Source organism: Lonchura striata, chromosome 1 (genome assembly GCF_046129695.1).
Source record: "Lonchura striata isolate bLonStr1 chromosome 1, bLonStr1.mat, whole genome shotgun sequence".
NCBI classification, from domain to species: Eukaryota; Metazoa; Chordata; class Aves; order Passeriformes; family Estrildidae; genus Lonchura; species Lonchura striata.
The window spans coordinates 143434579-143452888 of NC_134603.1; the positions used below are offsets into that span (position 1 = coordinate 143434579).

General features: G+C 36.3%; 1 protein-coding gene across 12 annotated transcripts in view; it reads right to left on the reverse strand.

Annotated features, from left to right (window-relative positions):
* The window catches only part of PARD3 (par-3 family cell polarity regulator), a 441459-nt gene that overhangs the window by 147153 nt on the left and 275996 nt on the right, over positions 1-18310 (reverse strand). For 8 of the 12 annotated variants that reach the window (XM_021542949.2, XM_021542932.2, XM_021542937.2 and 5 more), the window contains 4 exons: positions 17816-17966; positions 11048-11237; positions 6091-6242; positions 5011-5055 (listed from right to left, as the gene is read on the reverse strand). In XM_021542949.2, the coding sequence (XP_021398624.2) occupies positions 5011-5055; positions 6091-6242; positions 11048-11237; positions 17816-17966 (538 nt within the window). The remainder of the gene's footprint in view (positions 1-5010; positions 5056-6090; positions 6243-11047; positions 11238-17815; positions 17967-18310) is intronic. The other 4 variants (XM_021542939.2, XM_021542929.2, XM_031503797.2 and 1 more) reach the window with 2 other exon arrangements.

The following is an 18310-nucleotide window of genomic DNA, read 5'->3' on the forward strand; positions in this document are numbered from 1 at the left end:
AATAAAGGAAAACTACCTCTTTTAAGCATTCATCTCAGAATAATACAATGTTCTGAAGATGGTCCCTATTCTGATAGCTACTAGGAGACCAAGGGGAGACAGCATCTGTCACTGCTCTTTATGAAAGGTCAGTGAAGTTACCTTAAACTGGGGAAAACTGCTACTGCACTACTAAAACTATTTAGTATTAGTTGGGGAGGAAAGGAGATTGTTTGTCCCCCACAAAAGAGATGCTGAACAGCAGCATGGCAAATTTTCTCCACATCATTTGTTACCTTGGTATGAGATGAAGCAAGGCAGTGAATGCTGTCGTTTTCTATTCAGCTATTAAAAGTCTGAGCAATTACATTAAACTGAAATCCCTCAGATCAAATAAATTCAAACAGCAGCTGTCAAAGTATTTCCCTTCAGCTGCCCTACTGATAAGATTAACTTGTAAACAGAAACAAACCAAAAATCTGCCCTCCCAGGTCTACACAGCTCCTGCAGTTTGGTTCCCCCAGCAGTCTGTAGTCCTGCTGCTTGGACCCTTGGTCAGAAATAAATGCACCCCAACAAATGAGAAATGTTTTCTTCATGAATTCCCACCTCCCAGAAGAAGCCACCCTCTCACATACAGCCAGTGCTTATTAGAGGGCTGAAGGTTGTGAGGATGGCTGGGGGCAGAGCACAGGGCCAGCTGGGACCAGAGAGGGCTGGTGGCTTCCCAGCTGTGCAAACAAGCTGCAGTCTGGAATTGCCAAACTTCTGAAAATGGCCTGAAGTCTAAGGTGAGCATTTTACAGAACATTCTCTGTGCCAAGTAAAAGCACTCCAATTTAGACAGTGCCATATAAAACTGTCCACTTTCTAGACTATGGTCAAATCTGCTATTCCTCCACTAATGCCTGCAGTACATAAGAAATGAGACTTTATTTTTTTTGCTTTTTATATTTAAAGATTGTGTTTTTTAAATTGTCTATAAGACAGGAAAAAAAAAAGGATGTTGGAGGAAAAAAAAAAGAGGAAATGGGACAATCATATATAAACCAGCTGTTTGACAGATCCAGTTTCATATACAAAAGAAAAGGGTGTCCTCTTACATAGCAACTTACTGTAAACTTCCTTATTCCACATTCTGCTTTGTAACCTTCCAAAGGAAATGTTCATATATCTTTTCCTAATTACTGAGTGGCTGTTTTTGTAAACAGTAATTACAAAGAAGGCATTTATATGCCCATTTGTGTTCATAAAGAACATTAAAAAAAAGTTCAATTTCCTGACACCCAATATAGACTTTTGTGAGAACTGTATTTATGTAAGCTGTGTTTTCCCAAAGGATATCCCATCTGGGATATGACCTAATGTTTAGTGCTATAAAACTAATAATGGATTACATAAGTGATAAGAATATTTATTGAACTTGGGTGGCCATGAACACAAGTGTGAACAGGTTGCATAATCTGAAATGGGGAAATCTCCTCTCAAAAGCAATTTTATCAGTGTGATCACAGAGCTATGTATCTTTTAATACCTTCACTATCTCCTGTGGCTACTTCATAGCAAATCTACTATTCTAAAAATATACAGTTAGGTGTCCCTGTAAATAGTGGGTTATGAATTTATTACTAGAATTCACCAGTCAGAAAATGAGTAGTTTACCCATAATCTGGTAAACACCAGCAAACTTTCTTTAAAATGGATTCTGTTTAAAATTTATGAGTCACATCAAAACGTTGTTTTCTAAATACAAAAATGTCAGCATTTTCTTCCAGCCTTTACAGCACTGGTGGTAATCATCAGAAGCGTTATCTGCTCAGAATGAGCTCTACTCCTATTTTGACACCAGAATTTAAAGTAGAAAAAAGGAGAGGAAAAGACACATCTACCTAAAGCATATTTATATGACTGCGGATGAAAGGGATTCTTTTATCATTTTTCAAATTTGAAGTTTATCAACCTCCCTTTCCAACTATTTTCTTAACAAATATGCTTTGAGGTGAATTCATCCCTCTGTATCCCAGCAGCCCTCCTGCCATGACTGCCACCATGCATCCTCCTCACAGCTCGGCAGTGCCCAGCCCCTGTCCATCTCCCAAGGGCTTTGTGACCTGCCAGGCACAGCCCCTGCCCACCACACATGTCCCTCCACTCCCTGTGTCCCCAGCTGCCCAGTTCTTGGGGACAAGGGCCAAGCCTGGCCCTCCCAGCCATGCGCCCACCCCCTGTTCATGTGTGACTGTGCAGGTGCCTCTCCCAGGGCACGCACACCTAGGAGACACTGAGCACACAGACATCAGACGAAGCCTGTGTGCTGCTCCCTATCCCACCTCCTTTGTTTCTCCCTTGTGCTGACACTGTTTAACAACTCACTGTGCCTCCCCTTATCTCACCCTAAGGTAATTATTTATACAGTGACACCAATCCGCTTGGGTGATTTGCAAAGGCAGAGCCCATGGTCTCAAGGGATATAGGATCTTTTGTCCAGTGGCTAATTTTATTCTGTAAAGCAAATTTTTCATCAGCACATTCTTTTAAATCATTTAAAATTACTTTTTTTTTTTTTCTTTCTGAAAAAATAGTTTTATGAGCTGTCAAGTCAAATGCTACCTGCAACTGATGCCAAAAACTTCCCTGGATTTCATTAAACCAGTTTTGCAAAGGCATAAAGTCTACTTTCTAAACAACTTCTTGAAGGACATTATCAGTGAGTCTATTTACTTAGTAATATCTGCTCCATTACATTTGATAAATTTTTCCATTTCTAGTTCAGTTCAGACACTAAGAGATTAACACTTCATCAGGGGAAGGCAGGAGAGGAATAAAGCAAGAAATTGCATCAAAACCAGTTTAATTTTGATTCTGTTTAATAAAAGATTAATTAAAAAGCATGGTGTAAAAATAAATCAATAAGTAATTTAAATAAATGTTATTTGATTTTTTCTTTTTCATTTTCATAACATACATATGGAAAAATAATCACCTAGAGCTATAGTATGCCAAGGACTCTATAAATGAGCCATGCTCAACTGCTACTGAATATACTTCTAACCTCTAGGATGAACTGTAAACACTGCAAGGATTAGGTACTTCAAATGAACTATAGAAAGAAAAATAATTAAAAAACTATTACAGTAACTAGAGCTGGAGAGGTCTGTGCTCTTCTTTTCAGCCAATACTATTAAATCCAACTGTGACAGTAACAGAGTTTGTTTTTATCTTTTCTAAAGTAAATACTTGTTGAAGTTTTCTGGCTTCCAGAGTTCATTAAAGCATAGTTCATCACACATTTGAAGTTTTGTTGTTTTTTTTTTTTTTGGTTTTTTTTTTCTTAGAAGCAGACAATTTTTAAGCCAAACCACAATAAGTGGTTTGTTTAACAGCTACATCCATCTTCAGTAATGGGAGATATCCAGTGTTTATATACAAAATCTGGTTAAAAGCACGCAAGATAAATAAAATAAAAGTGCACCAAAAGGTGTTTTCTTTTTTTCCAGCCACTGAAATTTTTTTCCAGCACATTTGCTGTGCACAAAATATGTAACTGCCTAGTCCAGACAGCATGGTCATGCTCTTTCACCCAGGTTGTCCAAGTTGTCTGCTTTTTTTGGAATTTAATCCAGGTGTTACATATAAAGGAAAACTACACTCAGTTTATATCACCCTCTACTGATACCACCAAAACCACTATGCATCTTTAATACCTGAGGATTGTATTTTACTAAAACACATGGGTTTTACACCATTTTAATCACATCCCATTCAACTAGACAGTTTAATAAGAAAATGAAAAATAATTTACAAAAATTCTGAGTTTGGTCTTTAACTTGTTTTTATGTGATTAATGCTTAGAGGTGAAGGCAGTTCCTAAGCATCCATTATTACCAAAACCATTAACACAATTCATGCATTAACACTCTGATGGCTTTAATTGTGGGAGGGGGCTTGCCTCATTTAATCCTCCAAAATATTCCTACATTTTGATTTTGGTTTTTTTTTTTTTTTTTGTTTTTTTTTTTTTTTTTTTTTTTGCAAACCTGCAAGTCTGTGGCCATATTCTGCAATGTTTTAAAAGCTAGAAGACTTATCTGTTCAAATAAAAATTTTATCACTTGATTACTTATAGCTTTTCAGTATCCCTACTCATGTTATACAGTCCAGTTAAACAGAGATGAAATTGTGAATTAGTAAATGTAAATTCTGTATTGAATGCACTACTCCTTAAATCATGCTAAAATAAATAATATTTTCAGGTTAAAAAGGTGAATTGTTCCTAATTAGAGCTAAGTAATGTTATGGTATCCTCTGGATCTAGCCTAATTAAAATAACATTCTATAGGTCAAAAGCTAACTTATATTAATAAATCATAAAGGTTAATAATTGCAGTTGGTGCATTATTTTAATTACTAATAAAAAAATATGCCTTGAAAGCTATTTCTCATTATCGTTTTGTGAAACATTACAATGAATTGTATGTGGAAAATAATCTATTTACATATTCTTTTGTTCTGTTACGATGCTCATGTTTCAGCTCCAAAAGCAAATCAACTCGCACAAAACATCTTCAACTCAATGCACAACATGTATCTGATGACCACTTAAGGCAAAGGCAGCAGTTTTCTAATTAAAATAATTAATTTCAAGCACTGTGTTAGCACTGTAAGAGCCAAACACTGAACTATTCTAAATCATCTCTGTGCACTACAGTCTGGAGCTAGGAGGAGATTTTCCAAGATATTTTTTGAAAGGACAAAAAACCCCAAACAACTCTGAATATTTATGAATTTAAAGTGTAGAAACAGGTGTCTGCCTACAGCCACATGCATGATCTGGCTGAATATGCTACCCTAAATACTTATTTTTATAGAAAAAAATTATTTTTCTGTACAACTTTATTATTCACAATAGAAAGCAGCCATGCAAGTACTGGAATATTCATGTTTTCATGCAATTTGACTGGCAGTTCTGTAATTGTGGTAAGCTGCTTTGACCAAGGTTTCTATAGCAACAGCCTTACTGTCAATTCTTACCTGTTTTCTGGTCATCCATTGTACTGAGCTTAGTCTCATCAGCTACTGTTAAAAGGTAAATGCATAACGGTTAGCCCAGTTAGTGCCCATGCCCCACATGCACTCAACATTCCTCCTGGTTTGCATATTTTCTTTTCAAGTTAGGGGACCTTAGAAATGTCCTACTTCATGCAAATAAACTGCAAGAGTAAGCAAACATTCTGGGTAGAAGTGGCAGCAAACTAGTAACCTTCATGCAGTCAGTCATTCACATCACAGGCAGGTACAACATGTTATTGACACGTTAGCACATGGCACTAGTCAAGACAAGTCAACACCTCCAACCTGACTGCAGCCTGAGGGCGTTTGTGAATTAGGGACTGTAGGCAATACACTCACAACTATCGTAGAGGAGGGAATTGCATAATATTTTATTATTCTGAGTAGGGAATTCTGTGTGTTTAAGCCATCAAAACTCACTGTTTGAGGTTACTAGAGTCTGCACTTCAGAATCTAAATTCAATGGCAGAAAAAGTGATGGGCTTGTTAGCAATTACGTATTCTCAGTTGGTTTATCAGTTAAAATGAGCACTGTGATTGCCTGTCTTAGCCGCTGCTACTTTATAGGGCTTCTGATATAAATATTGAAACTTGGGTCTCAAACAGATGTCAGACCATTTTCTAATTCTGAATTCATCTACAAAATGAGAGACTATGAAAGACCTTTAAGGCTAACTGCATTATAATCATGGACTGAGAATAAACCCAGCTACCCAGAACCACAGCGTGGTACAATTTTACACAATCATTCTCTACGGATTGGTAAATGCATTTTTCACCTCCATTTTAATAAATTATGTTTACTGCATTTAGGTATAACCACATATCCAGAGGACTATGATATTTGAATGTATGGACATTTACAAACAACAAACAACACCCAGGCCACTTGGCCATTCACGTTAGTACTTTACTACCCACAAGTAGACATTATGTGCAGTACCACCGCACATACACAATCTGTTTGGAATTATAAAATCTATATACTTACAACATGAAAATCAGGTTCAAATTAAAAAAAATTGAAAAAACATCACTCACTACCTAGATCCATGCTTTTGGATTTTCGTGTTTTAACAAACTCCAACTGACTGGCATCTGAAAATTGCTTTGTACGCTTTTCTGACATGCTCTGGCGTCCAAAACCCTCTCGCTGGAAGGCAAGTACTGGATCAACATCTGGACTAAGAGTGCTGTAGGAAGGGAAAAAAATCATGCGAACATTTATCAAGATCACGCAACCTTTCACTCTTCAGAGAAAATAATTTATTTAGCACGTGACTTCTACCAATGATTAAGTTCACAGTTTTAAATACACCACTGCAAGTATTCAGTTACACACACAATGGATTTGTTTTACTGCATTAAGCAATTCTAGTTAAAAACTACCAAGAATTTCACTTACAGTTTTAACAAAAGATATACACAATTGGTGCACTATACATATTCTATCACAAAATAAAGTCCAACACAGGAATAATTTGCAGGAATAATTTCTCTTCCTGAGAAACTAATTTATTCTAGTGATAGAAGTTTATCCGGTTTGTCTTTATCAGAAAATGTTTTTAGTAAAGCATAAATAGAAACTGTCCTGCCTGAAGCTCACAAAGCTTGAAACTTCTTAATTTAAAAACTTTGCATTAAAATTTCTGTCCATATGGGAAACTTCTTGTTGATTTTTCATAGCTTCTCTTGCTTTTAGCCTGGCTATGACAAACAACCATATATTTACTCATTGCTTCCCTACAGAGCAAGCACTTGCCACAGTAGATTCACCCCCAAATCAGAAATGGGGAGAACTGTATTTGGTTTTTGTTTCTTCTGTAGGTTTCTAAACTGACCTCAGCTCAGGGAGTCAGATTTTCAGCAAGCTGCCTCAGAAACATGCTGAAGATAGATTTATTAATGTGCTCAAACACTGGCAGAATCATGAGTGCAAGAATGCAGGCAAAATTTGGTGTGCAAGCTAAAAACATTTTTTCAAAAGGCAAGATTGTGTACTGCTAATAAACAATATGAAAGAAAATTCACAAAAAGATCTGGCTCCTAGAAAAGGGGACAGTAATATAGATCTCTACTTCAGCTGGCACAAAAAGAAATCAAAAGCATAAAATACTGAAAAAAATCAGTATTTTAGACCATTGTTATCTATCTTATAGGTAAATAATCCCTCAAAATCCCCTCTTTGAATATTGTTGCACATCAAGATAAAAAAAGTTAATTTTGTCACTGAGCTCTCTAAATAGATCTCCAAATGACACTCAAGATATTTTGTTTAATACCATCACACAGTTTAGTACCATGTTTCTAAAGAATTACTTCTACTGTAACACACATCTAATTCCTAGTGAGAAACAGGCAAATAGTGCATTTTAGCAAAAAACAACTTATAATTTTAAATTCTGTAACATGCACATATTTATGTATGCCATGTACTCTAATTTACAGAAGATTCTTTGATCAAGAAACAGCTGGGTATTAGGCAAAACAGAGAAAAAGAGGTAAGGAAAAGTGTCCAAAGGCATAAAGCACTATAAAAGATGAAAATCACTATCCTCATTACCAGACAGTCAAAATGAAATTCGGTCTAGTAATGGCAGCTTTACAAATAATAAGAGATGTGCTTGTGACTGGCATATAATACTTCAGTGTGAGCAGGATCAGAGCTTATGTGAATAAAGCCAATGTCAAGTGCCTTTTGCCTTTACTGTTTCTGGCTCAGGCTCATAATGTTTTACATTTAATTACTGCAACTATTTCAGAGATGTCTGCACAATTTAGCAATGTTCTCAAGCATATGCTTAAAAGCTCTGATGAATCAGAGACCATGCTCAAAAATAACTATTTAGTCCTAACATTCACTCCCACAAAATAGGGAAAAATTTATCTCCTCATGATAGAAAGATAAAACAGACAAGGCCAATATACACTTCCAGCATGTTATAGCAGTGCAACACGTAGCTGAGTGAGAACTACCTAAATCTGAAACCGTCCTCCAAAGCGACTCCAACTGAACTTACAGGGTTTCAACACCTTTCATAATCAGATCATAATTGACTGTACCAAGGCCACACAGATGTTTCTGGCTCCCTGCTAGTCAGTCCTGTCTCTGAAGGCCAGAAAAATGTGGTTTTACTAAGTGAGAATTTTTTTCCAGCAACATCTGTTAGCACAGGCTCACGTTTGTTAAAACGACTGGCTTCATCTTGCCGAACAAAATGTATCTTGTGACACTTTCTTCAGAAAAAGTGAACTTACAAAATTATTTGTTTTGGCTCTGTGCTTCTTTTCTCATAAAAGCTCGCTTTGATCCACCTATATAAAACTTCTAGTAGAGTAAAATATCATTTCCATGTAAACACAGCACACACTTCTATATTGAATTTGAAGTCCTGAGAACAGACTAGAACTCCAGTTCAAATATAACTTGAAAAGGACACCACAGGTCCCAGAGGGAGCAGCAGGGTCTGCACATGGCATCAGCAACTGGGAACTTGGGAGTTTGGAATCCAGAATTTCCACTGATACCACTTTTAAACACTTTCTGCTTCCCTGATCTGCCCTTGTCACACCTCCCTTCCACACATACCTATTAAGGGAATTCTTATTACATGTTTGCATAGTATCCTGCACCCTAAAGGTGCTACTTAGCACCTTTATTTGAGCCTTATGTAGAGTTCTGAATTTTCGTGTCCTGTTTTATTTCTATTATTAATAACTTATGAGTGTGTTTCAGTAATTAAGGAAGGAGTGGATCACAGGAGTCTGAATGCATGTAAATTGTCTAAAAGTATTCAGAAGTCCCCAAGAATAGTCACAACTGCAGAAGCCAATGAGCACAGGGGAGGAATTAATGCCCCTAAAAATGCCTCATTTTAATATTTTTCAACTACATCAATATAAAAGACAGAGGTGAATTTAGTGCAAGTCATTAAGCAATGCCAAATGCAATTTACTATATTCTAGAATACTTAACAAATAAGATTTCTGGAATGACAGCTGATCCTTAAAAGAATGTAACCGTCTTCTGACCCTCAATGTTATTAAAATTCCATTTATTAATCCTGTCTTATTGGCCTTTTGTTTTCATAACATTTTCATCAAGGATTAGGGAGATATTGTGAGGCTGAAAAAGCTTACATTTTCTTCTGTGATTCAGAACAGCTGCCATTCTTGTTTGGATAACCCTTCTTCCATATTCTTAGTTTTACCCTTTGTGCCTTCCAGCAAAATCATACAACACACCTTCATTTTACAAGTCTTCCTTCATCCATTAGCAACAGGAAATTATAGGAAAAATCTAATTCTATTGCCTTTTATTTACAAATAGAATACATTAGATACTAAAGCACAACACTGCTTTAAGTGCCTCAACTCTTTTAAGTGCCATTGTATCTGAAGACATTTACAGTTTCTCATACACACACTTAAATTTTTTTTTGAGTGTGATCAATTCTACAATATCTAATCCCTGTTTACTGTTACTTCATTTACAAAGAAGTGTATGAATAGCAAGACACACTGCAGAAGTCAAAGTAAAAGCATCTGCAGTTTTCAAATCCTATGAAACTTTATTTCATAGGATTTTGCTCACATTCATCTAAAAATATTCCCTCAGAAATAAGCTATTATGTGCAGGCTTGAGGACTATCCTATTTAAATGTCTCAGATTCTCAGCTTTTACGAAATACAAATGGACTTTTCATTTACCCAGATTACAGGTATGACTTTGTCCATAAGAAGAACTGCAACATCAAAAAAAAAGTAAATGAGAATGAAAAAATGACATTTTCATACAATCATTAAAACAGAGTTTAAAATACAGAATTCAATTCCTGGATATAAGATGAAATAAACTAGTTTAAAGCAGAGAAGAAGCTGACAGGTGCATATCAGCCAGCAGGTGCTATTGCTGTTCTATTAAGATATTGCTGACACATTCATAACAGGCTCAAGAGACAAGAAAAACAAGAAAATTCTAGTACTTCACACCATTTGTGGTAATTATCCAGCTTCAAGAAGTAGCAGCGTACAGAGGTGGGCTTTTATTTTGCTATTACTATAGATAATTACAGGACGTGTAAATTAAATCTTAGATCAGTATTAATTGTACTAACTAAGCAATAAACAGTATTTCTTTGCCAGCAACTTAAGCAAGTCAATAATGAAGCTCAATGCATTTCTCATTAAGGCTTCTACATTTAAACATGTTAAACTAATCGGAGAGTCAACCTAAGACTCATAAATGTTATTTTTATTATGGATTAAATATATAAAGTTACTTTCCATACCTTCAAATGTGGAACTGTTACTTTCTGTATATTTAAATTCAGAGCTATTACAGTAGTCTTATTTACAGTAGTCTTTAGCTATTATAGTCTCTGCAAATCATCTAACAATATGAACAGTAGCTCTTCACACATAATGAAGAAATTCTAACTGGCTCTTTTTGCACAAGCATTAGCACAGAGGCAAATCAAAGAGCTTTGACCTCCAAGTAGATTTAAAAGATTAGTACATTATTAGGAAAAGCAAAGAAGCATACAAAACTATTGAGATGCTCCCAGATATACAATGGAATATAAAAATAAAATCTTTGTTTTATAAACTTCGAAATATTTTCAGTGAGGTTTATAAACTACAATTTCCAATCAGTCTTTCATCTTTCATAAACTCAAATGTTTAAATTTTGATAAGTTATTTTTATTAAAAAGCTAGGTCAGGTAGCAATTAAATTAAAGTTAGATCATCAAAATAACATAGCTATATACTAAGTAACATTTCCACAAATAAGCTTTAACACAGCAGAAAACTGCAACCAGAGGTATTTGTATAGACTTCCTCCCTGAAAGAGGGACAATTACCAGTTTGAAAATAGAAATATTGAAATGTGACCAAAAAAAAAAGAATTAAAATTAGCAGTAGCCAAAAATGTAACTAAAGGAAAAGATGCAACTACAGCTCTCTCTTTTTTCCTTCCACTAAACCATGCTCTTACCAGTCTGTTGACTCATTAATTGCAGCTTTAGCCCATCCACCAGTTTCAACAGTGCCAAACCCGACATCATCATGGGAACTGGATGATGACTGGTCAGAGAGATGTGGAGGAAGGACTGACAGCCTGTCATCTTCAATAATGACAGTGTCATCCTGGGGCATGTTCACTGTTGGAGACAGCTGATATTTACCTGGACAAAAGGAGAAAAAAACCCAAAGCTAAATAACAGCAGCATGCAGAGAGTGCCTTGAAAAATATTTCATCACAGATGATAAAAGGTTATGTCAAACTGCAGTGCTACTGATAAGAGTGACACAATGCAGATAATAAAATTAACTATATCTCACTTTGTACCCATCTTCCTGTGCAGAGATCTGAAAAGTGATGCACACCAGTTGTTTCTGTGGCCTACTGCAAGACCACAAGGTCACAGAAGGGTTGAGGTTTGGAAGAGACTTCTCTTCTGGTCCAACCTTTTCCTCTCAAGCAGAGACTACTACAGCCATGTACCCAGGACCCCAAGCAAATTGCTTCTGAGTAGTGCTTCTGCACCACCTCCCTGAGCACTCTGTGCCAGTGCATGGTCATCCTCACACTGAAAAAGTGTTTCCTGATGCTCAGAGGAACCTCCCATGTTTCTGTCTGTGCCCCAGTCTGTCTGTGCCCTGGTGGAAGAACTGATCAAAAGCACCTCTCCCAGAAGACAGGATCTCCTCTTGTACCACCTTGTAACAAAGAATGTGTTCCACAAGGACTAACAGAGGCCATCACTTTTCCTGATCAGTCTGACCCTCATTAAATGAGAAATTATTCAAGTGATGCTGGGAAGTGGACATATGCAAAATTTGGAGAAAAAAAAATTACCAAATTATATTATCAACAAATTCAAGTAAGTTTTAACACTTTTGTTAAAATCCTTAAACAAGAATCATCACATACATGATAGGGACTACATCAAGACTCAACATGAGTATATTCAGTGGCAGACTTTATCAGGCAAATTTGTGAGAGTACAATTTAAAATATGGTATGATTTTATTAAAACAATTTGTACAATTGTCACACCTCTTGAGAAGAAACACACTAGGTTAATCAACCATTCATCTGACAACAAACTGAAAATTACTCTAAAACTATGATGCACCAATGTAATGTATCACAAAACTTCTACTTCCATATTTTAAACTGCTTCTATGGACACATAAATTATTTCCATACTTTACTTTCACTATAGATGTGACAAAAATGTGAATAATTAGGGAAAAATAAAGTTTTTCTCTTCTCTGTAAAGGTTTCAGTTACCATCACTACCTTTGCATGCAATTATTAATAAGTAAACAAACAAACAAACAAACAAAACCCTATGTGTAAAGAGGTAGTTAAAATACTCACTGCACTAGATAATACATGTAGTAATCTTTCCAAAGGGAAAACTGGCTACAAAGGGATCATTAAAGAAGGATGAAAAAGTGGCTGGAAGAAAAAGGTACTGAAATCTCATCACTGTCAAACTGAAATGAATGTATGCAGTTTGCATAACAGCTGATTCTGACCAGCAATAGTTCCTTTGATGGACAGTTTAATGTTTAGCCTGGTAATGTACTTCTTTCCAAACATAATGCATACAAGACTGTTAACTCTGTAGTTAATAATGTCTCCAAAGAATTGATTGTGAAAAGGTATAACCTTATGGCACTTGGCAGATTGAACTTCCCATTTGAGAGGCTACAGTAATTCAGTAACACTTTTAACTTTTCACTACCCTTCTTTATACCTGACAAGGGTGAAGACTGACATTTTAATAGTTGCTTTAGAATTAAGGAGAAAACCCATCTGACATGCCTATGCTTTTCATTGCAGATGAAGCTAAAAACAGGTGAAAGGCTTCACCTCCAGCAGATGGTTGGACAAACCTCAGCACTGGACTCAAAACGTGCCTTGAAGAGAATTCAGCTGAAGTGGACAGAAAATATCCCTGGAGAATTAATTCCACAAGTGTTGTGAGAAACCTTACAAGGGAACATCAAAGAAACTTCAAACCCAGTAATCTTCAGTATATTTGACTGATCTACAAATTCAATGCATTGCTCAACCTGTCTACAAACCTCTTCAAGGAAATAATTTTCCCTCGGGCTGAAAAAGTGCTTTTAGACTCTGTGAAATTTAGAAACTGACTACATTTCAAGTCCAGTTTTGCATATATTAATTCAACTTCAGTGAGGTAATCTGTAATAACAAAGTATTTTGGACAGTGTACTAAGCAAGGTAAAACATTATCCCTTTCAAATGTTTCTCATCTCAGAACAATGATGCTCAAATTTCTTGGACAAGTTATCAATCTAAAGAAGCACAGCCTGAGGACTAGACCAAACTATTGGGTAAGAAGGATTCCCATCTATCTGTGCAGAAAAAGAAGCCTCAGAGCTCCAATAACAAATGGCTGGTCTCCTGGTCTATGAGGATTTTGATCCTACAAGGAAAAATATGCCAAGCAGCCTATTTCAAAAAATATTATACACCTTCAAACCTATTATACACCTATAATACACCAGAAAATAATTTGTACCTGAATTAAACCACCAACATAGAGCCCTCTAAAAAATCCCTCATCACACACAGTACATAGTATGAATAACAAGTTTATTCATGAAGAACTAAACTGCTCCATGTCCTTTCAAATCTTGAAATTCCCTGAAATTCAGTTAATATGTTTGCTGGGATAACTTGGCTCCCATAATGACACTGCATTGTCATGGAACTAATTCTGGCTCGATCCTTGGGCTTTTGCTGTTGCTTTCTCTTTAAAGGATGGTCTACAAAATCTGTTGAACACTCTCACCGTATGTTCAAAACCCAGCATTACCTTATGAATGACTCATGAGCATGTTGATACTGTGGGATTCAGACCAATAGCACAATGAATGCCTGGAGAGTGACTAACAACAAAGATTTCTCCACACAGGCCTTGGATTTCAAGAAAGTGCTCAGATCTGTCAACTATTGTAGAAGAGCACCACATTTTGATGAAATTCCTGGCCAAGGAACTACATTCTGATTGTAAAAGGTTATTTTCATTTCACTGAGACACACACTCTACATCTCTAGCTAAATTTTTGTTACTAGTGCTTCCTTCTGATTCTACCCTTAAGACAGCAATTATTTATGTAGAGAACAGAGTATTTCCTGTTGTGTAGGAACCATCAAACTTCACTGAGTTCTGAGGGATCCTTCAGGATGAAAAGCAGATTCAGTGCAAGCGACTGTTATTCTGTGTACCCCCCAAAAAATATCTTCTGTTTAGTCACCATTGGCAACAAAACCCACCACGTTCATAAAAAAAATATCAGCAACTAGGAGAAGGAGATGAAAGAGGACTTTGTACAAAGCTGTTTGTTGAATAAGAATAATTTATATAGTCAGCAGCTATGTATTTGTGTATTGCAAAACTCAGGAGCATAATGCATGAGATACAAGACCAGTATGTCAGAAGAAGACTTGAATTTTTAATTATAGAGCCAAGAAAACCAGTATAACACAGTTGTTTTACTGAATAACATGCATCTTGGAAATAAAATAAATAAATATTAGGGTTTCTTACAGCCATCTAATTCTTAAAAGACCAAATTTATATAAATAAAATACCCCATCTCCTCCAAACCAAAAGTATTCCCTGAATACAGAAAGTTGTATCTCTTCTCCAAGAGAAATTTTCAGTGAAATATTATCAAATGAAAAAGCATAAGAAAATCTATAATAGCAATAACCGTCTAGAAAAGTAGATCAACGTAAGAATCATCAGAACCATGAAAAGATTCACGTAGCCTTATTGCAGTAAGCAAACATTATTTTACATAATTTAAATCACATCCTAAAATTGGTATTTTATTCCCACTCTCACAGCAAGGCTCTGACAGCCAGTTCTTGCTTGTCAGTTATGAAGGAGTAAGGAATTGTCTTAAATACCTTTCCTGAAATTACATTAATGGTATTTAAAAGAACAAAACACTCTTGAAATCTTTGTTCCAATTTTAACCAATGATTAAAACAAGCAGGCATTTTCCAGACTTCGAAATTGTTACTTTTGAATAGTTTAACTTATGAAGGAAGAAAACTCAAACCCATCCAAGAGCAAAAGCAGCAGGAAGACCTACTCCTTCCATGAAAACAGTCATCTCCTGGCTAAAAAGTACTGAGTACTAGAAGTTTATACAGTTAAATCCATTGAGGGGTAAATCAAAAGACATCAGATGATTCAGAGAGCTCATCAGAGGGGTTCTTGATATGGGGAGAGCACTCAAGGGAAGCAGCACTGCATAAAGCACTCCTTTGGGCTTGTTTTCATGGGCAGGACTGGTGTGGGAAGGTATAGACCTCCAGTGTTCTTCAGTCAGATTGCTCTGAGGACTAATCCTCACTTTTAGGCCAATTTTCAACAGAGAAAGTCATGTAACACCGCGCAAACATTCTCAGGAAAATAAAAAAAGCCCTGCTTTTTTTCTCATTACCAATTTAAAAAAAAGACACAGATTCCACTGCATGAAAGTGACTGAGTCTTTAAAATGTTAGCTATTCTGAAACAAGCAACTGTGCCTATCTCTCCCAATAGGCAATACCTCTCTGCTGGGCACTGCAAGAAAACTTGCATGCGAAAGATTATGAACACTGCAGTTTTAGTTTAGTGGTACTGATTAATTCAGAAAAAATAGTCTTATTAGAAAACTGACCATTCCCAAAAACCTGGGTTTAAACATCACAGGTCTGTGAAGCTGCTGTGATTGCAGAAGGGAACAGTCCAATCCTGGAAAGACCAGTTTTTAGTTACATGTCACTAGATCACAATTACTATGAGGTTCAGGCACAATTTGATTTTCCACTAACGTGCTTTTATGAAAGATTCAGTGAATTAAAGTCACAACCAACCAATTTTTTACATAGTTACTGGTCCCTGAAAACAATCCAGAAATGCAATGATTCCCAGGAAATCTAAACATTAACTTCAGGTTATAAGAAACTTAGAAAATGAAGGATAGAATTTTTTTTTTTTTTCTATGTATAAAATACAAAGGTATCTAAAAGTATTAGATGTTAACAGCTTTGGAAATACTTTGTTTATTTGTGGTTTAAGCATCAATTACTGGCTACTGCTAAAGGGATGATACCAGACTGATGAACTACTAGTTCAATTTGGCATGGCAAGTCTTGTGTTCCTCTGATGTGGAAGTAAACTGTATTGCTGACACACATGCTCAGGGCTCCCTCACCCATCAACATACAATGTGTTTAAGTAATAATTTGTTTATATGAGCTCTGTGTGTAAATCCTCTGCAGCACTGATGGAAAAAGCAGAAGGCAGTGCTTTTCAAATGTTTTATCTAAAGCTTTGACACCACAACAACTAGTTCTTTCTACGGGAGAGTAGTGCTAAAGACTTCAAATTATTTTATCACTCCTTAAATTTGTTGACAAACAAATACAATTTTTTCTAAATTTTTCTCTTTAAGAGCATATGACTTTGGGTGACATGGTTTCACACTGCCTTGATTTTCATGTGCACATTTTTTCTTCCAAGCTGCACAAAATGAAATGCAACAGAACAGAATATGATATGTTTCTAATTACTTTTGCCCAAATGCACAAAAAAGGGCAAAAGACTTACTGGAAGGAAGATCCTAAATAGAAAAGTTGTGGATTTTCAGAGAGTTAACAACAGTCCTATTTTGCTACCACAAAGAAAATGCAAAATCCAAAATCCAAGAATTATTTAAAAAAGAAAATGTGGGTGAAGAAAAAAACCAAACCCAACCCAAATGAAAAAAATATAGGGTGAAAAACATATACAATCTGCTGACTGGAAAAGCCTAAGCGGTAGACTAATTTTCTAATGTCAAAAACTGATCTAAAGCAATTGAAAACTAAGTTATGCCTTGCTTCATATCAAGTTTATAGCAGCATCCTCCAATATAATCTGTGTATCTCATATGCTAAAAAAAAGCCCTACATTTAATAGCCATGTCTTCTTTTTAAAACTCGCAACTCAAGCGAGCAATCGTCACGTCTTCTGTCAGGTGTTATTCTCATCAAACTACTTTTTGTGTTTAAACTTGAAAATCCTTTCAAACTAATCCCATCCTAAGTCAGTAAATCCAACCACTCCTGTGGCAAGGCAAGTCTTTATTACCTAGCTCTGTACATCAGAAGTGGAATTGCTGCAAAGCAAGTGCTAATAACCTCATTATCCGCTGGGACCATGCAGATGGCAGGGCACAGAATCTACACAAGGGATGCTTATAATTAGTTATGAGGTTTTAAAATTGGTGTCCTACAAAGCAAACATTCAAATAAATTAATAAGTCCCCTAATAAGCATAAATTTGCCTTATTTGTTTTTGTATTTTTGTACATCTGAAACAGAGGAGAAGGAATGTTGAAAAAAAATTATTAATTTCTATGAGTCACTGACTTTGATGCAACATGGAGCCTAGACCAACCAATAATTTATTGCCCCAAACCAGACACTGAAAACCATGTTAAATGCTACTACGATTCATTTTTTGACCTGTCACAGGATGTAAAATTTACTTTAGAATCCCACTTTACCTTCTTCCTTACATTACGTATCAGAAGGCTTGCATAGAAGAATTTTAAGGCACATTTTAAGTTGGTCAGTGCAACCTCCATGTTCCCAATTCCCACATAACACATTGATCACCCTTCAATGAATCACAGAGAGAAATAAAATCATGCCCTGTTTGGCAGAGCTTTGACTCACCCATTATCCTGCCCAGTGCCACATTCTTTGTGGGCGACTCGCTGAGACCCTCAATCCCGCCGTAGAGGGAGTGGGAAATCCTCCGCTCCCGGTCATCCAGCAGAGTCTCTATGGGCAGCTCTGGCCCAGAGGGGCTCCCAGGTGATTCCAACTGCAAAGAGAGAGGAAAATTAGTGCCTGGGGTCCCCTTAACCACATGGGGGAACTGTAACAAATTGCCTAAGGCCTAGACCTGTCTGAGCACCAAATGAGCTAGAACTTCTCATCCTGGACAGAGATAATTTGCAATGACAGCTCTGCCTAATGACCAACTTTTCAACCCCTTTACACTGCACCCCCCATGGTGCCCTGTCAAATTTCAAATCCTTCAGCAGAAAATTGATGAAAAAAACCACTATTCCATTTGGGTGTCTCTTTGTTGGATAATTTCTTAAACAGACAGTTGGGCTGTCTCCAATACCATCAGCAGACAGCTGGGCCATCTTCTGCACACTG